The sequence below is a fragment of the Stegostoma tigrinum genome, chromosome 4 (genome assembly GCF_030684315.1).
Source record: "Stegostoma tigrinum isolate sSteTig4 chromosome 4, sSteTig4.hap1, whole genome shotgun sequence".
Classification (NCBI taxonomy): domain Eukaryota; kingdom Metazoa; phylum Chordata; class Chondrichthyes; order Orectolobiformes; family Stegostomatidae; genus Stegostoma; species Stegostoma tigrinum.
The window spans coordinates 10835553-10859298 of record NC_081357.1 but is presented as its reverse complement, the minus strand read 5'-3'; the positions used below and the strand labels follow the sequence as shown (position 1 = coordinate 10859298).

Here is a 23746-nt window from a genome sequence, read left to right as displayed (position 1 = left end):
CCACAGCTTCTAAAACCCCGGGATACCAGCCACCATATCCCAAAAATCTGTTGGCTTTTAGTCCCATTTATTTCTCCAATCCAGTGTCTTAACGAATATTAATATTCATAAGTTCCCCATTTACACTCAACCCTTAATTCCCCCATTCCTTCCGTAAGGTTTCGTTTTGCTTTCTACCATGAAGACAGACACACAACATTTATTTGATGCTACCATTTCCCATCTTCCATTGCACTTTTCTGCCTTTAAGGGAGTCATGTTTACTCTTGTTTTTCGAACCCGTACAAGCTTTTACAATCTCCTCCAATGTATCTTTTATTTGTTTATGCACTTCTTTGTGCCTTTACATAAAAACTAGCAGCAGGAGTAGGCCATTCAGCCCTTCAAGCCTACTCCACCATGTAATAAGATCATTGCCAATCTCATCTCAGCCTCAACTCCAAAATCTTACTTGGTCTCTCTAACCCTTCAACCCATTACTAATTAAAAACTGTCCATCTCCTCCTGAAATTTGCTCCATGTCCTAGCATTCACTGGGGGAGTGAATTCCACAGATTCATAAACCTTTGAGAGAAGTAATTCCTTCTCATCTGTTTAAAATCTGCTACCCCTTATCTGAAAACTATAACCTCTCATTCTAGATTGCCTCACATGAGAGAACATCCTCTCCATGTCCACTTTGTCAATCCCATTTAGCATCTCAATTAGATCTCCTCTCATTCTTATAAACTCTGCAGTGTATAGGCCTAAACTGCTCAATCTCTCCTCAAAATAATCCCTTCTCTTCTGGAACAATCTCATGAACCTGCTCTGAACTACTTCCAATTTAACTACATCTCTCCTCAAGTAAGGACACCAAAAACTGTATGCAGCACCTCAGCTGCGGTCTCACTAATGCCTTACACAGTTATATAGTCTGCTCCTTTTATGCTCTGACATTTATTGATAAAGGAATAAAGTTCCACGTGTCTACTTCTATTTCTCAATCTTCAAAAACCTGACATTCTCCATAAAATAAACTATTGTTTAGTAGACAGACTCAGGACACAGGATTTGAATGTGAACTTAGTTTTCTTTGAAAATGTGGCAGTAAAAATAAGCATAAATCTATCAAATCTGTGGTAAAATCATAACTGGTTGCATATGTCCTTTGAGAATGAAAACATTCCCTTCTTTATCAGTATCCTCTCTAAACTACAAACTTCTGTGATTAAACAGCAACCCAGAACAAACCTGTGCATGCTAGACATTGACAAAAAGCTCTGTGTATAAAAACTGAGAAGTCAGATGGGATGCTTGTCCTTACCTGGTCACTTTCTACCTGCAACAATAGTCCCACAACTCCTTATTGCCCTCTGGTGGCCATTGAGCTGTACCAATTCACTCAGAAAACATAGTGAACACCAGACTTTCAGCACTGCACATATCCCAAAAAATGTTTTAACAATGAGTTGCCTTTGGTTCAGAGTTAATAAAGTTCTTACCTAGTGAGGCCCAGGGATGGCAGTATCAGCACCATAATGATGAGGAAGCTGTAGAGTTTGTGCATTGTGACACGGTTTTCTGAAGACCTGAATTTTGAAAAAAAAACAAAAATGGGTAGATAATGAACTGAAAAGCTGCCTATTCCTTGGCCAGGCCCAGTCTTACCAGGGAGCGGCAAACATTCACAGTTTCGGGAAGCAAACTTGATCATAGAACAATACAGCGCAGAACAGACCCCTCGGCCCTCGATGTTGCGCCGACCTGTGAACTAATCTAAGCCCCTCCCCCTACACTATCCCATCGTCATCCACGTGCTTATCCAAGGACTGTTTAAATGCCCCTAATGTGGCTGAGTTAACTACATTGGCAGGCAGGGCGTTCCACACCCTTACCACTCTCATAATGTTTGTTTTCCCAAAGGATTAACATCGGCGGTTTAGGGAGTTCCAAATGTTCTTGTTGTGCTAAAATGAGGTCCCATGGTGTCATGTGAACATAGACATCGGGGGCAGGAGTAGGCCATTCAGCCTCTTGAACCTGCTCCACCATCCTGTGAGATCGTGGCTGATCTTATTGTAACCTTAAATCTGCATTCCTGCCTGCCGTCAATAACCTTTCAACTGATCGCTTCGCAAGAATCGACCTCAGAACTAAAAGTACTTTGCTTTCACCACCTTTACAGGAAGAGAGCTCTACAGACCCTCAATTCCCCAAGGAAAAGAAATTCACCTCATCTCCATCTGAAATGGGGGACCCCAGATTTTTAAACAGTAGCCATTAGTTCTAAATGGTAAGAGGAAACATTTTTTCCCACATCGACACTGCCACGACCCCTCAGGATTTTTGTGTTTCAATTAAGTACCCTCTTCCCTTTCTAAAGCTAAGCCTGTCCAACCTTTCCTCATGACACAACTTGCCCCTCTCCTAGCCCTTATTCCAGTCATTTGCCTGGTATACCTTCTCTGAACTGCATCCAATGTATACACATCCTTCATTAAATGAGGAGGACCAATATTGTGCACAGTACTCCAGATGTGACCTTATCAATGCCTTATAAAACTGTAGCATAACCTCCCTACTTTTGCATTTAATTTTCTTGACAATAAATGTGAATGCTTTTATTTCTATTAGCTTTTCTAATTATTTAATTAAAGATGCGAACCTCTGATTTCATGTAATCAGTCACCAGTAGAACCACAGAATTCCTAGAGTGTGGAAGCAAGCCATTCTGCCCACCAAGTCCACACCGCCCCTCCAATGAGTTTCCCCACACAGACGCAACCCCATCCTATCACTGTAACCCTGCATGTCCCACGGCTCATCCACCCAACCTGCACCTGCACATTCCTAGACACTGTGGGCAATTTAGGAGGGGCTGGCCTGACCTGCACATCTTTGGACTGTGGGAGGAAACAGCAGCAGACACAAGGAGTGCAAATTCCACACAATCACCCAAGACTTTAGAAATCAGCACAAATAAAAAATTGATCTTCTTATATTTTTAAAAATTCTTTCAGGGGATCTGGGTATGGCTGGTGAGGTTAGCATTTGTCGTCTGTTTGGGAAGTCAGTGGCTTGCAAGCCCAGTCAGAGCGCATGCGAAAGCCCCTGCACTGATATGCTACAGTGCGTTTATTGAAAGACTGTAATGTTTACCTTTTTAACCTGATTTATTTTTTTTTAAACTTTTTACTGTGTTTAATGGTAAGGTAATATACCTTTTTTTTAAATTTCTCTATTTTGGATCTAAGATTTGTATCTAGTTGTACGGAACATGGTGCCATGTGGGACAACATTGTAAACTTTTCAATGTACTCCTGAACTTGAGTAAACGTGACAATAAACCTAATTCTAATTCTAATTGCAATGGAGAAGGTGGTGGCTTTCAGCACTGCACGGAAAAGTGACTGAGCTAATCTCGTGTTATCTAGTTACAGTGGTCAACATCAAGTCAGCTTTTATTGAAGTTCCAAGCTGCAGGTGGACTGTTTAAAGGAAGAGGTTCTGCAGATGCCTGGGGTCTTTTCAAGGGTTCTACAAGAGCAGTGCCAGCCTTACACGTGTGTAGCTGCAAACAGTGAGTAAGTGGTTACCGAGTGCAGCCACCACATCTGCCTGTCCCACTGCCAGCCTCACCCAGGACGGAAGTGGCTGTTAAGGTGTGACACAAAGACCACCAGTTCTGTAAAACAAAAACCTGTATTCCCAAACATTGTTAAAACACTCGCTATGGGCACCACATCTATAGTATATAACATTACTGTGTCAATTTTGGATTGGTTCTTCAGCCAAACGGGTCAAAGATTGTAAGGGCTGCCTTTCTCATATTTCCCTAGAGGCCACTCAGCCCAACAAGTCCACACCAATCCTCCAAAGAGCATCCCACCCAGACCCATCCCCTTTCGCTGTAACCCTGTATTTCCCATGGCTAACACACCTAACCTACACATCCCTGAACACTATGGGAAATTTAGCATGGCAAATCCACGTAGCCTGCACATCTCTGAACCTGGAGGAAACCCACACAGACATGGGGCAAATGTGCAAACTCCACACAGACAGACAGTCACCTGAGGGTGGCATCGAGCCCAGGTCCCCGGCGCTATGAGGCAGTAGTGCTAACCACTCAGGCCACCACGGTCAGCTGAAGGACGGAGGTCGATTGTGGGAAACACTCAGTGCAGTGGGAATCAATTCCTTTCCATGCCTCACTGATTTTCCGAATGAAAACTGCAAGGGCACAGCACAAGGTGGATGATATTGTGGATAGTAACCGATTCAGATTTAGAAGATTCGGTTGGAATTTCGGAGGAATGTTTTGAATCAGGTCAGTTTCATGCTTCTCTCTGTAATGAGTGGGCAGGTAATCCGGAGTCACAGGGACCCCATAAATGAGGAGTACATCTGAAGCTGATTGTGTGCAGACTACATAGTGGACTTATGAAATGACAAGAAGAATAGACAGGCATGATGAGTTAACAATTTTTTTCCAGTTAGACAGGATCAGCGGTTATAGGATGCTGGGTCAAAGTTAGACCTCGGAAGGTGGCTCTCCACCTGGATGAAAAGTCAAACTTTAGAAGCAGCGATTCACCAATTTCTTTCGAACCACAGCTGGAACTGTTTCTGGCTGGGACAGACAAGTGATCACAAGCAAAAGCTAGGCACCAGTCTGCTGGGATGGCTCCCACTGCCTCAGTGAGATCAACAGAGCCTCCTCAGACACCCGAAGTTCATTAAACAAGGAATCGATCAGCTTCAAAACAGAAGCCCCTGTTTTGAGAGCCAAAGTGTACTGTTCCTTCCCTGTCTTTCCAAGATCACTTGTGCTGTGGTCAACCTACACCCAGCAAGGAGCCTTACAATATTCTTACAAATATTTATGTATGAGTACATCTTTCCTACCTTGTCCAATGGCCTTCAAAAATGGTTGAGTAGTAGACAATGGTTGGGAGCAGAGCACTGAAGGCCCACAGCAGGAGGGTGGGAAAGAACTGGCTGATGACAGGGTCCTGTGTCAAAGGCAATGAGAAGGTAACTGTTGTTTGACGTGATATAACAGGAAATCCTGTAGGCTGTGCCTCAGAGCCAGAAACTCTGGGTTCCAGTCCCACTCCAGAATGCCACGTCCACAGAAAGGGTAGCCGTTGCCAGGCAACCTAGAAATCTGCCCAGAACACTGACGACAGAAGGCAAGAGCCAGAGAGTCTGGGTGCACCATGCCTCACAGAGAGCTGCTCCTCGGCTTACAGTCTGCACTGACATTCCGCCAACCTGCGCCAGGAACAGCCTGCCACCTGACATGGCTATGTGCTCTATCTGTCTCATGTCTCAGCAAGCTTCGAAGTTCTGAGTCAGAAGTCCCTTTATTCATTCATGGGACGAGGGTGTCGGTGACCAGGCAGCATTTATTGCCCATCCCGAACTGCCCAGAGGGCAGTTGAGAGTCAACCACATTGCTGTGGGTCTGGAGTCACATGTCGGACAGATCAGGTATTTATGTTTCTTTCCCAAAATGGGAAATTAATGAACCAGATGGTTATTTTCCAACAATCAGCAATAGATTCATGGTCATTATTAGATTCTTAATTCCAGATATTTTATTGAATTCAAATTCCGCCACCTGCTGCGGCAGGATTCGAACCCAGGTCCCCAGAACGTCATCTGGGGTCTCTGGATTAACAGTCTATCGATAATACCACTAGGACATTGGCTCCCCTGACAGTGGACAGGGAAGTGAAGTGGACACCACATTCAGATCAGCCATGATGGTATTCAATGGCAAGGCACACACAAGGGGCTGAATGGTCTCCTCCTGCTCTGAATGCTTGGCCCTTATTGTGAATTCAAAAGATTAGAGAAAGCCCGGTTGAAATAACTCTACAGAAGCTGATATGTCGTCACCAAGTCACTCTTTATTTACACTTTGGAAGTCCTGGACACTGATCCAGCTTCTTAGAGCCAGCTTCAGAGTGAACTGAACTCCAAACGCTCCTGTTTATATCTGTCGGCTAGGGTTCCTTGGATGAGATTAACAGCCCAACCAGGGAACTCATATTCTATGAGATCCCACTGGCTGACCTCATTACAATCACACCCCGATGTCACAAGTAGGTGAGCATTTATCCCATTGCCAAAAAGTGGACTGTCAAATTACAAACTCATTTGGTTTGGTTTGGGTGTTGTTTTTATTCTTTAGAGGGAATTCCTGGATTGTCACCCAGCAACAGTGAGGGAACAGCGATATATTTCCAAGTCAGGATGGTGAGTGACTTGGAGAGGAACTTGCAGGGGGTGATGTTCCCATGTAGCTGCTGCCCTTGTCCTTCTAGATGGAAGTGGTCTTTGGTTTGGGAGGTGCTGCCTGAGGATCTTTGGTGAATTTCTGCAGTGCATGTTGTAGACAGTACACACTGCTGCTACTGAGGGTCGGTGGTGGAGGGAGAGGGATGTTTGTGGATGTGGTGCCAATCAAGTGGGCTGCTTTGTCCTGGATGGTGCTGAGCTTCCTGAGTGTTGTTGGGGCTGCACTCATCCAGGCAAGTGGGGAGTATTCCATCACACTCCTGACTTGTGCCTTGTAGATGGTGGACAGGCTTTAGGGAGTCAGGAGGAGAGTTACTCACTGCAGTATTCCTAGCTTTTGATCTGCTCTTACCGCCACTGTGTTTATGTGGTGAGATCAGCTGAGTTTCTGGCAAATAGTAACCCCCAGGATGTTGGTTGTAGGGGATTCAATATGGATTTGTCACAGAGCGTTGTTATTAGAGATGGTCATAGCTTGGCATTGGTGTGATACCAATGTTACTTGCCACTTGTCAGCCCAAGCCTGCATACTGTCAGATCTTGTTGCATTTGAACATGGACTGCTTCAATATCTGAGGAGTTGCCAATGGTACTTGAACATTGTGCAATCATCAAGCGAATATCACCAGTTCTGACATTATGATGAAAGGACGAAGCAGCTGAAGATGGGTGGGCCTAGGACACTGCCCTGAGGAGCTCCTGCAGTGATGTCCTGGGAGCTGAGATGATTGGCCTCCAACAACTACAACATATTCTTATGTATCAGATATGAATCCAACTACCAGAGAGTTTTCCCCCGATACCCATTGATTCCAATTTTGTTAGGGGTACTTGATGCCACACTCAGTTGATTGCAGCTTTGATGCCAAGAGCTGTCAGTCTCGCCTCACCTCTGGAGTTTCATAACAATAAAGGATTGAGTGAGTGGTTAAAGGAGGCTATGTGTTCATGAATTTTAGTAAAGCCTTTGACAGGGTTCCACGTGGTAGACTGTTTAGTAAAGTTGGATCACATGAGATTCAGGAAGAGTTTGGTAATTGGATACAAAATTGGTAAGACGATAGGAAACAGAGACTAGTGATGAAGGGTCATTTTTTGGACTGGAGCAGTGTTCCACAGGGATCATTGCTGGGTCCACTTTTGTTTGTCATTGATATCAATGATTTGGATGAGAATTTAGGAGGAATTGTTAGTAACGTGGCAGATGACACCAAAATTGGTGGTATAGTAGATAGTGAAGAATGTAATCTAAGATTACAAAGGGATCTTGATCAATTGGGTCAATGGGCTGAGGAATGGCAGATGGAGTTTAATTTTGATAAATGTGAGGATGGTTGGTGGCGTTTTGGTAAAACAAACAGGGGCAGGACTCATCCAGTTAATGGTACAGTCCTAGGCAGTGTTGTAGAACAGAGAGACCTAGGGGTTCAGGTACATAATTCGATGAAGTTTGTGTCACGTATAGATTGGATGGTTAAGGAGGCATTTAGCGCGCTTGCTTTCATTGCGCAGACATTTGAATATAGGAGCTGGGACAGCATGTCGAGGTTGTACAGGACATTGGTGAGGCCAATAATATAATATAACTAGAGAACTGTGTCCAGTTCTGGTCACCCTGCTATGGGAAGGATATTATGAAAATGGACAATGATCTGAAAAGATTTACCAGGGTGTTGCCGGATCTGGAGGATTTGAGTTATAAGAATAGTTTGGATAGGCTGGGACTTTTTTCTCTGGAGCATAGGAGCTGGAGGAATAACCTTTATAGAGGTTTATAAAATCATGAGCAGCGGATAAAGTGAATCGCTAAGGTCTTTTCCCCTGGGAACTAAGGGGCATATTTTTAAGGTGAGAGGAGAAAAATTTAAAAGGCACCTGAGGGGGCAACTTTTTCCATACAGAGGGCATACTAATGTAAATGAGCTGCCAGAGTTAGATGCAGAGACAGTTACAACATTTAAAAAGACTTTTGAACAGGTACATGAACAGGAAAGGTTTAGAGGGATATAGGCCAAACGCAGGCAAGTGGGACTAGTTTCGTTTGGGTAACCTGGTCAGCATGGACATGTTGGGCCAAAAAGTGTCTGTCTCCATGTCACAGGACTCTGAGTTGACGATAAAGGAGTGTGATTCTGATGTTCACGGCTTCAGGCTGGTTGGTACGAAGGGAAGTTGTTAGCTCCTGAAGATGGCTTACTGTGACACTGCTTCCTACAGTGTAGGTAGAACTCAGGTTCCATCCTCAGCCCGAGAAGGAATATCTAACCTTTAACAATGAAACATAGCTGGAAAGGTCAGGACAGGGAATAGTCAGCGGGATTGTCACTTGATGCGTGATCCCTGCTCAAAAGCAATAAGGCAGAACTGCATGGGACTCAGTCCTGACGCCCTCATCAGCAGCCAGTATCTGCTCTTACACACCCACAGAATGCAGTGCCCCCTGCAGGAGGAAGGGCCAAACTAGATGAGGAAGAAATGAGAGAGAGAGAGAAGAACAGACTTACGTTGAGGTAATAGATGGGTTTGGTGACGTTGAACTTGTCCATGGTAGACAGCATGATGGATGGAGTGGTGAGGAAGAACAGCAAAATAAACAGGAGGAAGTTCACTATGATACAACGGCCCCACCAGTGAATTCCCTGGATGGAGATGTTCTCCCTGTCAGAGGACAAGAGAAAGGACAACGTCAAAAGCTACAATCGCCAGCCAATATCCCTACCCCTCCAAAATCTACACTGCCTCCCATTTCCTTCCCTCCATCCTCCTCACCAATGGCTTCCTCCAATACAACAAGCTTCTCCTTGTTCAGTTCTACCTACAATTGCCTGGCAACACTTCAAGCTCACAATTGAGAGGTAGATGCTTCATTAACAGGGCAAGATTTAGACTCTGGATCATTCATCCACTCACATAATCTATTAGCTAAGCCACCACTTCCAATGACTTTTGGATAAAGAGAACTTTTCTGATACTCAGGGGTGAAGCCGTATGTTAAAGGAACTGGCAAGGGAACATAAGCGACATGAGGAACTGATTTTGTTTTTCAGGATGTAGGAGGTTCAGAAAGAAACTGTAAACGCTGACAACAGAAGCAAAGAGAGAGTATAAGAAAAGACAGACAGCTAACATAAAAGGCAATTCAAAAGTCTTCTGTAGGTCTATAAGTAGTAAAAAGGGCGCAAGGGGAGGAATGGGTCAATTGAGGAAAATTATGGGGACCAGTCTGAGGTATTAATAACTTTGCTTCTGTTGTACAAAGGAAGCAAATGCTATGCTGGTCACTGGGAGGACAGAGATAATTCCATCATTTCAGGAGCTTGGAATTAGGAGGGAGGCATTGGATACTATACTTAAAGTGGATAAGACACCAGGACTGGGTGAGATACATCCAAATATACTGAGGGAAGTGATAGTAGAAACTGCAGGGGCACTGGTCATACTTTACTAACGTTCCTTAAACTCAGCAGTGGTGTTATAGTACTGGAGAACTGCAAATGTTACACCCTTGCTCAAAAAAAAAATTTGCAGATAATTTCAGCAACTAAAGGCTCAGTAAACTCGGTAGAGGGGAAACAATAATTTGAGTCGGAATTAATTTATTGGGACAATGCAGCTTAATTAAGGAAAGCTTGCATCAATACGTTGACTCTTTGGACAAGAGTCCGCTACCATCCCACAGACCCCTTCGCTCAGCTCCACCCCACTCCCTCCACCTGGACACTTCCCTCTGGCCTTTTATCTGCACTCGATCTGCTCATCGAGAACTGTCGATGTGACGTCTCTGCCCCCCTCAATCCAATCAGTCTCCCTCTGAACTGACACTTAGGTCCAATCCTGACTTTGTTATTAAGCCTGTTGTAGTCTGGTGTACTAACCCCTACATTGCAGAGGCCGAGTGCCAGCTCTCAAATACGTCCTCCTGTCTTCCCCATAACCGCACTGTGGCACTGCAGGCTATTGTATCAACTACAGAAACTGACCTCATTTCCTCTGGTGATCTGCAACCACTTGCTTCCAAGCTGATAGTCCCCTGCCCCGCACAGCTCGCTTCCACCTCCTTCCAAAAATTCACAACCAGGACAGTCCAGACAGACTCATTGTTTCAGCCTGCTCCTACCCCACAGAACTCATCTCTTCCTACCTTCATTTGGTCTTTTCTCCCCTGGTCCAGTCCCTGCCCATGTACATCCATGTTTCCTCTGACTCTTTACACCAGTTTCAGAAATTTCCAGTTTGCAGACTCCAGCCTCTTTACTTTGGACATCCATCCCCCACCAGGGTAGTCTCAGGGCGCTCTGCTTCTTCCTCAAGCAAAGACCTGAACCATCCCCACCCACCACCACCCTCCTCTGCTTGACCAAGCTTGTCCTCACCCTCAACAACTTCTCTTAACTCCTCTCTATATTCTCCAGTTCAGATGGGTAGCCATGGATACCTGCATGGGCCTGTCTCTTCCTGGAGTTCAGGGAACATTCCTTGTTCCAGTCCTATTCCAGCCCTCAACCAGGTCCAACCTATCTCCTGCACTTCCGCCCTCACTCCCTCTCTTCCATCCCACAACAGGGATCAGGTACCCCTTGACCTTACCCATCATCCCACCAGCATCCACATCCAAAAGATCATCAGAAGCCATTTCCACCACTTTCAGCAAGATGCCACCACCAAACACCTGATCCCCTCCCTTCCCTTGTCCGCCTTCCGCTGGCACCGTTCCTTCCAGGACACCCTGGTCCACACTTCCTTCACACCGAACACCCCCCACAGCCCTACAGCACCTTCCCCTGTAACCGGCAAAGGTGCAACACCTGCCCATTTATCTCTCCCCCATACTATCCAGGGGCCCAAACATACCTTCCACGTGAAGCAACACTTTACCTGCACTTCCCAGAATCTAGTCTCCTGCATTCACTGCTCACAGTGTGATCTCCTCTACATTGGGGGGGAAATGAAGCGTAGACTTGGCGAGCACTTCATAGAACATCTACGTCCTGCTCGCATAAACGATCATGAACTACCTGTGGAGCTGGATGAACACAGCAAGTCAAGCAGCACCTTAGGAGCACAAAAGCTGACGTTTCGGTCTGATGAAGGTCTGCTGTGTTCATCCAGCTCTACACTTTGTTATCTCGGATTCTCCAGCATCTGCAGTTCCCATTATCCCCGAACTACCTGTTGCCTGCCACTTCAACGCACCACCCTGCTCCCTGGCCAACATCTCTGTCTCTGGCTTGCTGCAGTGCTCCAGTGAAGCCCAACATAAGCTGGAGGAACAACACCTCATTTTCCGCTTGGAGACCCTACAGCCCTCGAGACTCAATATTGAGTTCAATAAATTTTAGGGCCTAAATTCTCCCACGTCCCAGCCCCCCACCCCATACTCCAGGCCTTGTTACCACATAGCCTGCCATTGCATACCACCCCCCCTCCAGTTGTTAGTCACTAACAGTCCCCATTAACAGCTGTATACCGTAAGCTCATTAGAAGTAGTTCAGAGAAGCTTCTCACAAATAATCGCGATGCTATTGGGGGATTTATCGTACGAGGAAAGGTTGATCATGTTGTATCCATTGGGCTTTAGAAAATTAGCAATCTAATTGAGACACAAAAATCTATAGGCACTTGACAGGACAAATGCTGAAAGGGCAGATCATACAACAGTACAACACATGAACAGGCCTTTTGGCCCAACATATCTGTGTTGACCATGATGCCATTCTAAACTAATCCCAACCGCCTGCATGTTGTCTGTATCTTTTTATTCCCTACATGTTCATGTGCCTGTCTAGGTGCCACTTAAACAGTGCTAAAATTTCTGCTTCTACCACCTCCCCTGACAGCACGTTCCAGGCACCTACCACCTTCTGTGAAAAAGATTTTCTCCTTTAAACTTTCCCCTCTCACCTTAAACCTATGCCCCTTAAATATGTGGCATTTTCACTCTGAGAAAGTAAAAAAAAAAGAAAGAGTCTGACCATCCAACCTATCCATGTCTGGCAGTTTTACATACATCTATCAGGTCCCCTCGCCTCCAGCAAAAACAATCCAAAGTTTTTTCTCGCTTCTCCTTATAGCTCATACCCTCTAATCCAGGCAGCATCCTGGTAAACCTCTTCAGCACCCTCTCCAAAGCCTCCACATCCTTCCTGTAATGCGGTGACCAGAGGAGCTGGCACAGACCTAATGGGCCAAATGGCATCCAGCGCTGCAGCATGTGAGAAATCTCGGTTTTTTTTTGGGGGGGGCGGGTGTGTCGGGGGGTGGTGATGGTAGGAGGAGAACCGGAATGTTTCAGAGTTGCTGTACATTACCAGTAAATATTCTTGGGATCCGGTGCATAGGCCACATTCCACCTGGAAACTCTGAGGTTCTGGCTGTAACACGAAGACCGCATTTCCCCCCGACACTTACAGCCCTTGAACCTGAAGGTGTTGAAATCTCTCAGGACACTGAGGAAACAAAACAGGCATTTCTTATGTTACACACATTCGCATTAGGTTTGCAGCAGAAAAGTGGCTCTGCCCTGTAGCCTGGATTGGTATTCAGGGCCCATGACATAGAGGTGCATTGAGGACCAAAAACTGGGGTGGAGGATCTACAGCGGGGATAGCACTATGGCCTGTGCTTCCTAACTCTGTTTCTGCTGGTGTTTATACTCCAAACATTTCCAGCTACTTCAGCTCAGCCTCTCAGGAAAGGGAGGCTTCAACTCACATCGAAGCTGTTTCACAATGAGCAGACAACTTTCAAAATGCTGTCAGTGGCATAACACGGGAATCAGGATCACAGGAAGTTCCCGCAAACAGACTGTTCAATCTGCTGTATCACAAAGCTGACTGAAATGAATAAATACTATCCGAGACACCAGGATAACTCTGCTCATCTTCTTCCAGATCAGGCCAGGAGATTTTTTTTTACATCCTGATGACCAAGCCAGGCAGGATCTCAGCTTAACATCTCATCCAGATGCCAGCCCTAGCCCACCTGCCCACTTCTTCAGTAACTATGCTGGAAGGTCAGCCTGCACTGTGTGCCCGAGTCCTGGATGTGATGTGGCCACAGAACCTTGTGATAGAGAAGCGAGCGTGCTCCCAAAGGAGCCCACAGTCAACCTGATCTTCATTTCACCGTTTCTCTCACCTACCTCGTCTCATTTTCTAAAGCAGTGAAACTATTCACCTCAGTCACCATGTCTGGTAAAAAGCAACTGTTAAGACCATAAGAACTAGAAACAGGAGTAGGTGATTTGGGCCCTCGAGCCTGCTCTACCATTCAGTAGGATCCTGGCTAATCCGATAGTCGTCATGTCCACTTCCCTTCCTTTTCCCAGTAACTTTTGATCTGCCGACTGATCAAGAATCTATCTCAGCCTTAAATATGCCCATAGCTGTCTGTGCAAGGAGTTCCAAGGACTCATAACCCCCTGAGCAAAGGCATTCCTCCTCATCTCAGCCTTGAGTTGGTTCCCCTTTACTGTGACTATGCCCCTCTGATCCTAGACTCTCCCACCAGGGAAAAGATCCTCTCAGCATTTACCCTGTCAAACCCCTTAAGAATCCTATATGTCTCAATAAGATCACCTCTCATTCGTCTAAACTCCAGTGAGTAGGGTGCCAGTCTGTTTAGTCTTTGCTCATAAGACAATCCCTCCATACCAGGAACAAATCCGAGTGCACCTTCCCTGAAATGCTTCAATGAAATGATATCTATCCTTATATAAGGGAAACAAAACCGCTCACAGTACTCCAGATGTGGTCACAGCAGCATCTTGTACAGTTGCAGTAAGATGTACCTAGTCATTTACTTCAACCCTCCCCTTGAAATAAGGGCCAACATTCCATTAGTCTTCCTGATTACCGACTGCCCCTGTGTGCTAGCTTTCTGAGCTTCATGCACATGTACCCCCCAAGTCCCTTGGTGTTCCAGCTTTCTGCAGATTTTCTCCCTATAAATAATACTCTGTTCTTCAATACTTCTCCTGGAGAATCCATTGAGAGCTGAAAATCTCCCCATGAGATCCAATCAGAGTGACCCAACATTACTACAAAGCTCTTACTGTTTAGTAATGGACCAGATTTTTGGTGGGGGGGGGGGGGGGGGGTAAGAGGGGCAGTAGTGAAAGCTGACCTCTCCTCAATACATGGTGGTCAATCACTGAACATATTCATAACGTTATTTTCTAAATGGGGAGAAAACTCCGATGTCTGAAGTGCAAAGAGATGTGAGAGTTCTAATCCAGGATTCTCTCAAGGTAAACTTGCAGGTTGAGTCAGAAGTCAGGAAGGCAAATGCAACATTGGCATTTATTTTGAGAGGACTTGAATATAAAAGCAGGGATTTACTACTGAGGCTTTAAAAGGTTCTGGTCAGGCCACATTTGGAGTAGTGTGTGCAGTTTTGGGCCTCATATCTCAGGATGGAGGTACTGGCCCTGGAGCGGGTTCAGAGGATGTTCATGAGAATGGTCCCAGGAATGGAAACCCTAACATGTGAGGAATGTTTGAGGACACTGGGACTATATTCATTGGAGTTTAGAAGGATGAAGGAGGGTCTAATTGAAACTTACAGAATACTGAATGGCCTGGACAGAAGGAACATTGGGAAGGTGCTTCCATTGGTAGAAGTGCCTAGGACCTGAGGGCACAGCCTTAGAGTAATGGGAAAACCTTTTGGAACGGAGATAAGGAGAAACTTCTTCAGCCAGAATCTATGGAATTCACTGCCACAGAGGGCTGTGGAGGCCAGGTCATTGAGTACTTTTAAGACTGAGATAGATAGGTTCTTGATTATCAAGGGTGGCAAAGCGGGAGAATGAGGTTGAGGAACTTATCAGCCATGATTGAATGGTGGAGTAGACTCGATGGGCCAAATGGCTTATTTTCTGCTCCTATGTCTTATGGTCTTAATCGGCTGCCAGTGCACTTTTGACAAAAGAATGTTAGGAAATTCGTTCAAAAAGCTAGAAGACAATTTGGAAAGACCTATGATAAACAATATTGGGAATGTACACATTTGAAATATAAACTGGAAATTGAGTGGTTTAATATTTGTCACAAACATTTTTTAAAAAAAGACAAATAGGAACTATATCATCACCTATTGGTTAAACAAACAACTTTTTTTAAACGAATTCATATTTGATGCTTTTTTTATGAGACAAGCTGACACCAGGTGTCTGAGAATTCAAATAAAACCTTCCCAGCAACAGCTCTGCATTGGTTAGAAGGTACAGTGCGTCACAGAACTGCGATGAGAGAGAGCAAGTGAACTCAAATCCCAAAAGATTACGAGTGAGCCAGATCACCCTCTCTCATTCTGTGGGTGGAAGAAAACCAGCTCTGAAAGAAAAAAAAACTTGTAACTCAAAACAAGACCTGGGTCCAACAGTCCAGCCACAGAATTAAGGATCAGCACAGTCAATGTGATATCATCACCAAAAACCAATAAACTGTGAGGACGTCACCTCATTTCCCCTCATGCTATGAACATTTTGATTCCCTCAGTGCCCAAATCTCCCACCGACAAAATTGCTGCATTACAGTGTACCTCATCTCGCTTGTTCATCTTGCTTGAGAATAAATACGCACATGTTTAGGTTCAAAGCAAGTACAGCTTAGGTTTGCGTATTCATAGCTGACAGTTTTTTTGTCGCCACTTAGGGGGAAGCTAGATAAACAGACGGGGGAGAAAGCGACAGAAAATTATTGCGGCCAGTAGGAGCATGAAGTAGTATGGGGGATGTGAGTGTAGATTAGAAGCAATGGGACTGTTTCTGTGCTGTAGGCTTTATTTAATTCTATGGAATACAGAGGTTTGCACATCATGTTATGGACGCACAGCGCAACTCCCAATACATCCTTTAAAACATTGCAGAGTTTGGCCCACTTAGGGTCTAAACTTACAGCGTTGCCATGGCTTCATCCTGAAAGGTAACAAAGGCCAGTCCGAGGGACTTCTTGTCTAAGCTCTCCTTTTCCCGAGTGTACTCACTCATCATTTCATCCTCCAGTTTAGTGTAATACTCCACTGCATCCACCTGTGAGAACAGAATGAGATATACCGCCAGCTAATAGCATTGTGGGTCAACCCACAGCAGGACTGCAGCTGTTCAAGAAGGCAGCTCACCCCCACCTTCTCTAGGGGCACCTAGGGATGGGCAAGAAATGCTGGGCCAGCCAGCGACGCCCACATCCTACAAATGAATAAACAAAAAGCACTGAGGAGGCCTGTTAGACAGGTACAAAGGGGCTTTAATCCATTTAATCAAACCTGTCAGCTTAAGTCATTTCACAGGGATCTTTCAGAAGTGTTTGCTTACCCAGTAATCTACTGCTGGAAACAATAGTAGTGTTACCTCAGCCACAGTTAAATAATTCCCCAGGTTATACGCCCTCCGATACAGCTATCCATCTCTCGATCACAGAGCACGTGTGTAATTCACTGAGGTAACAGAGACGTGGCCAGTCTTTGCTGGTGCTGTCATTTCTAAGATCTAAGTGATTTCTGCATTTTTTTTGTGGGGTGTTGGGGCTGGAGGGAGACGTCTCAACACCTAGGCACCACAAAGCTCAATTTCCAAAAGAAATAAAGTCGATATCTTAACTCTGGTGCAGCCTGACTGAAAAGAGGAGTTCTGCGTGCAGCTCAAGGCTAAACTGGAAAGCTTTCACATCTCCAACTCATTCTGACACATTGTTAGAATCGGAGAATGTCAGCTTTGCTCGATTCCTGCGTCCAGACCATCGTTCGACCAATGCTGAAATATGTAACCACCCGGAACAAAACTGAGTATTGCCTTTTGGAGCAACCTAAGGTTGTAAACCATGAAGGCAGCATTCCAACATCTTGACTTCAATGCCTAAGGATAAATCTGGAAATTAAAAATATCAGATGATAAAGTAAAGCTCAAGGGAGACAAAAATATGCTGCGCTGAGCCCAGGTACCATCTGTCAGCCCACATGGCTGCCCTCAGATCGGTTCCTGCCCAGGAATATCTCCACCTGCCACTCTCAAGGTACAAGCCCCTTACCTGGGTACGTGCCCTCAGTCCACATACATGCCCACTCTCAGGTTCCTGCCCACTCCCTGGACACGTGCCCTCAGCCCACATACATGCCCACTCTCAGGTTCCTGCCCACTCCCTGGACACCCGCCCTCAGTCCAGGGACATGTCCACTGTATACACCCACTCCCTGGGCACCCGCCCTCAGTCAAGGGACATGCCCACTGTATACACCCACTCCCTGGGTACCTGCCCTCAGCTATTCTCTCCTTTCAGCCTAATTGTGTGCCAGCCTCTGAAAACCCATTGTCAATGACAGCAGTTTGAGTTCTTGAGCAGTCTCCATGTTTCCACTGGGACATCGAGAGCTGGAAGTGGCCCCCTCACCTGCTCACATCCTTTGAAGCTGCAGCAGCAGAAATGTCCACAGGGCCGTGGGTTAACGGAGACTCGTTTCCCCTCACTCTGGAACAGCTTTGTGTAGTATCTACGGCCACGTTCTGCCTTCCTCCTACAGGGAGAAGCAACACATCAGAGATTCCCCCATCAACCTGGCAAATCACACGGCACCGCCCACCCCGCCCATCAACCAGGCATTTCCCAGCACCCCCTCCCCACCCCCATCAACCCAGCAAATCCCACAGCACCCACCCATCAACCTGGCAAATCCTCTCAACGCAGGACAGAAATTAACACCAATGCCTGCACCAATGAGGACCATTTCTACTTCCTGCCTTCCCAGGGCCTTGCTGACAGATGCTGAGTGATTGACAAGGGGTCTCTGCTGTTCTGCTTAAAGCCACCCCACACCGGGATCTGGGTTAACTGACCCATCAATCAATCAGGGCTGAATCTATAGCTCCACCCACCATTCCGTGCGGCATCCCAGGGACATTAAAGGACTCAGAGACTCCAACCTTCTTGTCAACGTGATCCGACAAAGCTTAATGCAGATAAGTGTGAGGTGTTACATTTTGGAAAGGCAAATCAGGGCAGGACTTCACGGTAAGGTCCTGGAGAGTGTTTCCAAACAAAAAGAGACCTTGGAGTGCAGGTTCCCTGAAGCTGGAGTCGCAGGTAGACAGCGTAGTGAAGAAGGCGTTTGGTACGCTTGCCTTTATTGATCAGTACATCGAGTACAGGAGTTGGGAGGTCATGTTGCAGCTGTACACAAAGAGCTCAGAAAAGATTTACCAGGATTGGAGGGTTTGAGCTTCAGGGAGATGTTGGTGACCTTAAAGACGTTTATAAAATCATGATGGGCATGGATAGGGTGAATAGGCAGGGTAGGGGAGTCCAAAATTAGCTTGTATCCCACACAGGACTCACACTAAGACAGGGAGGAAAGGGAACTCCACGCTGTTGACTCGCAGTCTGAAATTTACAAGCAACATACTGAGCTCAATAATTAACAAGCAGCTCTAGGCAAAGTAAAAAAAAAATCAAAAGAACTGCAAAAGATGCTGGAAATCCGAAACAGAAACAAAAATCGCTGGAAAATTTCAGCAAGTCTGGCAGCTTCTGTGGAGAAAAACCCTTCCTCAGAACAAGCAGCTTTAGTTACTCATCTTTTCTTGGGGTAAAGCAGGGGCAGCAACTAAGTAATGGCTCTACAGCCCATCAGCAGTGACGCAGGAATGCCACCAGTGTTATAAAATACTTAGAAGTCAGCAAAAACACTCATCGTTAACAGATTCTGCCATATCAGATTGCTTACCACTCAGCATCCAGTTCTGTCAGCTTAGCCACATTGTAACAGAGTTGAACCTCCAGGACTGTACACGTGGGGTAGGCTTCACTGAAAATGGGAAACAAAGCGAGTATAACGAAGGTGAAATGAAAACAAGCCCATCTTTGGGTGTGCCCATACCTCAGCCTCTTCACCAAGTTGTAACATTAAGCACTGACCCCCGTGGCATATTGCATCTTGCAGAGCAAAAACTGACCCACTGACGCCGAATCTCTATTTTCTAATAACCAGCCAATCTTCAATCCATGCCAATATGTTACCCCTTATACCCAGGGCTTTTATTTTCCACAATAATCTTTGATGTGGCCCCTTCTTCTGGAAACCCAAGTACATCAAGTGGTTCCCCTTCAACCACAGCACATGTTGCGACCTCAAAGAACTCCTGGAAGTTGACTCTGATGATTATGTTGAACTTTTCCAAGTCCCCTGCTATAAAATCTTGAATAAATCTTCCCAATGACAAACGTTAAGCTAACTGGTTTAGCGTTTCCCCGCATTCTGTCTCTCTCCCTTTTTGAATAAACAAGTCACATTCACTATTTTCTAACATAAATGAACTTTCTCTGAATCTGGGGAGCTTTGGAAAATTAACACCGATGCATCAACCATCTCAGTAGCGATTTCTGTTCAGACCAGATACTGAAATCTGTCAGGACCCGGGACCTGTCAGCCACAACTCCAGAACATTTGTTCAGTTTCACTTCCTGTCCATTTGCTGATTTACAGCTATTTCCAAAATGCAACTTGTACCCTCTACAGTGAAGATGTTTACAAGCTCCCTGCTCAGTTCACCTGCCATCTCCATATTTTCTGTTATTAATTCGTGAGATCTGCTTTTTAATGGGAACAACATTCAATTTAACTCATTATTATTATTATTATGTTTTACCTAAGAAACTGCCTATTTTCATATTTCTGGTTTGCTTGCTCTCATTAACAAGATTATTTTCCCCCGTTATTAATCATTTTATCATACTTGGCTAGTTTTTTTTATATTCTGTCCAATTTTCTGACCTGTCGCCCAACTTCCTACAATTATATACTTTCTTTTTGACAAAAACAAAGTTGCTGGAAAAGCTCAGCAGCCCGAGCAGCATCTGTGAAGAGAAATCAGAGTTAACGTTTCGGGTCAGCTGAACCTTCCTCTGATTTTCTCTTCACAGACGCTGCCAGACCTGCTGAGTTTTTCCAGCAATGCCGGTTTCAGTTTGATTTTCAGCATCCACAGTTCTTTCAGTTTTTGTTTTCAATTTACGTTTCATACTAGCTTTAAACTTTTTAAATTAGCCATGAATGGCGTATACTCCCGTGATATTCTTCCTTCTTATTGGAATGCACGTACCCTGTGTTTTCTAAACTGCTCACAGATGTCCGCCTGTGTCTCTATTGAGCTATCCTTGAATCCAATTCAGCAGCACGCTTTAGCTGGTTCCGTTTTCGTGCCCTCATCATTGTCCCTATTTAAATTTAAAACACTAGTCTTGGACCATTCTTCTCTCCCTCATACTGAATATAATCATGTTATGTTAATTAGATCTTGACTGTCCTAGTTGTGGATACAGCTCCATAATCCCGCTTACCTCCAACAATTTCTGAACTCTTTGTTCATGAAAATCCTATTTACTTCTGCCTTAAGAACAGTCAATGACCCTGCCTCAGCTATGACTCATGACCCTCAGAAAGAAAATAACATTTACTTCTTAACTCATCTTAAATGGGAGACTCTTTAATTTCAAACTGTGTCCCTCTAGTTGCAGTCTCTCCCAGTAGGGGAAATATCCATTCAGACATCCACAGAGATAAGTCCTCACAGGATCTTATAGGTTTCAAGATCACTTCTCATTTTTATGTATTCCAAGAGATACAACCTGTCCAACCTTTCAGCGTAAAATAATCCCAAAACCCCACCCCACATCCCAGGGATCAGTCAAGTGAATCTTCTCTGGTCAGTTTCTAACACATTACAGCCTTTCTAATACAAGGAGACTATACCAGATATCGTTTTATCTGTACATCTCTAGCAAAAATTCCCTATTTTTATGATCAATTCAGCCAAAAATAAAAGACAATATTTCATTTGCAGTAAGACACAAACCTCTTAGGGCCACCTACCGGAAATGCCCAGCAATGATCTCCTCACTGGCCACCTCAGGTATCCTGCTTATAAATAAAGTGCACTTCACCTGGAGAGACAGGAATAGGTTAGAGCAGACAGTCAGATCAACACATTAACATTCTTTGCTCATCACATTCCAGTTTACTGTTATATGGAGTATATTGCAACAACTACACCAGGCTTTGGGATCAGCAAAAGTCCAATATTTGGAGCAATCTGTAGAATCTGAGATTTGTCTGTTTCTCATAGTCAGCTCAGCTGTAGCTTGGGTGCATCTAGTGAGGATGGTTGTCCAGTTTTCTCTGAGAGTGCGTAACTAACCTCAAGGCCATGACATCAAAGGGATGCTAAATCGAAAGCTACTCTCAGTGAAATTATTGTTGATTGTTGTAAAAACCCATCTGGGTCATACTGCTAGTCAGACAGTCATAACCACAGTGCTCTGCAGCACAGAAAGGGTGCTTAAGCGCAAGCAGGTCTATCATCCTTCCCCATTCTGACCTACACGTGACTCCAGATCTATAGCCAATGTAGCTGTTTCTTAACCGCCCTCCGAAATGGCCTTAGCTGGCCCCTCAGCAAATAGAGATGGGCACCAAATGCCCTTGCCTGTGAGGTCCACATCCTATGAAAGAATTAGAAAAATTCTAGATTGCAACAGTTGTTGGCATTGAAGAGATAATGCATTGTTTGCTGGTCTTTTGCAAACTTTTATCATTCATTCACAGGATGAGGGCATCATCCGCTGGACCAGCATTAATTACCCATCCCTAATTGCCCAGAGGGCAGTTAAGAGTCAACCACATTGCTGGGTCTGGAGTCACATGTAGGCCAGACCAAGTAAGGATGGCAGATTTCCTTCCCTAAAGGACCAGATGGGCTTTTCCCCAACAATTGACAATGTTATTAAACTCTGAATTCCGGATTTTTATTGAATCCAAACTCAAACAAACAATCTGCAGTGGCAGGCTTTGAAGCTGGATCATCAGGATATTAGCTGGATCTCCAGATTTAACAGTCTAGCGATAAAACCACTAGGCAGTTACCTCTTGGTCCTGAATCTGTGTCTACCAACCCATCTGCTACAGAAAACTCATTTTCCTTGCCTACGGCAGCAAACCATGTGAGGATAGAATGGGAATTCAACAAATGGACCACGCTGTATTGCGGCTGTGGGAGGCCAGCTGCCCCATCTAAGCAGATTTATCTAAAAAACGTTGCTGAGGTGTGACACAGATCATCTAAGGAGAGTGCAGGCTCATATGCCTTACACAGCCTCTCAGAGAGACGACTGACGAACTGGGTAAGATGTCGGAGTTTTAAACAGCAGTCCCATTGGGACAATGAGGAAGCGACAAAAAGAAGCGAGGGCACAAACTTACCACATCATCCTCTCTGTCTTGCAACTTCGAAGTGTGGTGCCTCAAGACAAAGATGGTGAGGAGCAGATAGATCACACCAAAAATGGTGTGAAGCCACAACAAATTATTCCTGCAACATCAAGTGAAACATCAGACCATCAAAACCATCACATCTCACAGGCACCCCACAGTCATGGATGGGTGAAAAACTATGGTTTAAATTCAGAGGTATACAAGATAATGAGAGGCATGGATAGAGTTGATAGCCAGAGACTATTTCCCAGGGCAGAAATGGCTAGCACGAGGGGTCATAGTTTTAAGCTGGTTGGTGGAAAGTATAGAGGGGATGTCAGAGGCAGGTTCTTTACGCAGAGAGTTGTGAGAGCATGGAATGCGTTGCCAGCAGCAGTTGTGGAAGCAAGGTCATTGGGGTCATTTAAGAGACTGCTGGACATGTATATGGTCACAGAAATTTGAGGGTGCATACATGAGGATCAATGGTCGGCACAACATTGTGGGCTGAAGGGCCTGTTCTGTGCTGTACTGTTCTATGTTCTATGTTCTATGTTCTATGTTCTATGTTCTATGTTCTATGTTTTGTTCAGCCCAGCCCTATTTCAAACCCAGTGTAATCTGGCACTGATCCACACAAGAACCAAGGGTTGCCAACTGGGATCAAGTCTATTCCTGAAGGTTCAATCACGTGACCTCTCCCGTCATTCCGGCCTATGTCTGTCCGGTGACACACTGCCTTCATTAACCAACTGGAGACCAAACCAATTCGCTACCCAGACAACATCTCCTCCCTTCATCAATATTTTTACATCGGGTAAGGAAACATTTCCAAAGGAAATTGGAAAATAAAATGCAATTTTAATGTGTTGATAATTTTTGTTAAAGGTTGCACACAGCTGTGTCCTGGAGACTCAACACCAATTCTAGAGGTCCCGGTGTGACACCATCGATGGGAAGCTCAGGGCCTGTATTGGGGACGACTGACAGGAGACCTAAGGTCTGTACATGCAGGAACGACATGATATTTAGGGCCCGTACAGGGCAGGGCACATGGCAGGCCTAATGCCTATATACGGCAAGACTGACAGGAGGCTTAAGGCCTAGATAGGGCAGGACAGATGGGATGCCTAAGGCCTGTATAGGGGAGGACCAAAAGGAGTCTAAGGTCTGTTCATGCAGGAATGACAGGACGTTTATGGCCTGCATCGGGCAC

The 23746-nt window shown here is 45.2% G+C and overlaps 1 protein-coding gene across 1 annotated transcript in view; it reads right to left on the bottom strand.

The window, feature by feature from the left end:
• LOC125452529 (CSC1-like protein 2) overlaps positions 1–23746 on the bottom strand; it is a 65001-nt gene that overhangs the window by 14028 nt on the left and 27227 nt on the right. The window contains exons 8-16 of the mRNA XM_059645722.1: positions 22540–22648; positions 21154–21224; positions 19009–19089; positions 17679–17802; positions 16191–16324; positions 12600–12737; positions 8796–8949; positions 4891–4997; positions 1485–1571 (exon numbers count right to left, since the gene is read on the bottom strand). Coding sequence (XP_059501705.1) covers positions 1485–1571; positions 4891–4997; positions 8796–8949; positions 12600–12737; positions 16191–16324; positions 17679–17802; positions 19009–19089; positions 21154–21224; positions 22540–22648 — 1005 coding nt within the window. The remainder of the gene's footprint in view (positions 1–1484; positions 1572–4890; positions 4998–8795; positions 8950–12599; positions 12738–16190; positions 16325–17678; positions 17803–19008; positions 19090–21153; positions 21225–22539; positions 22649–23746) is intronic.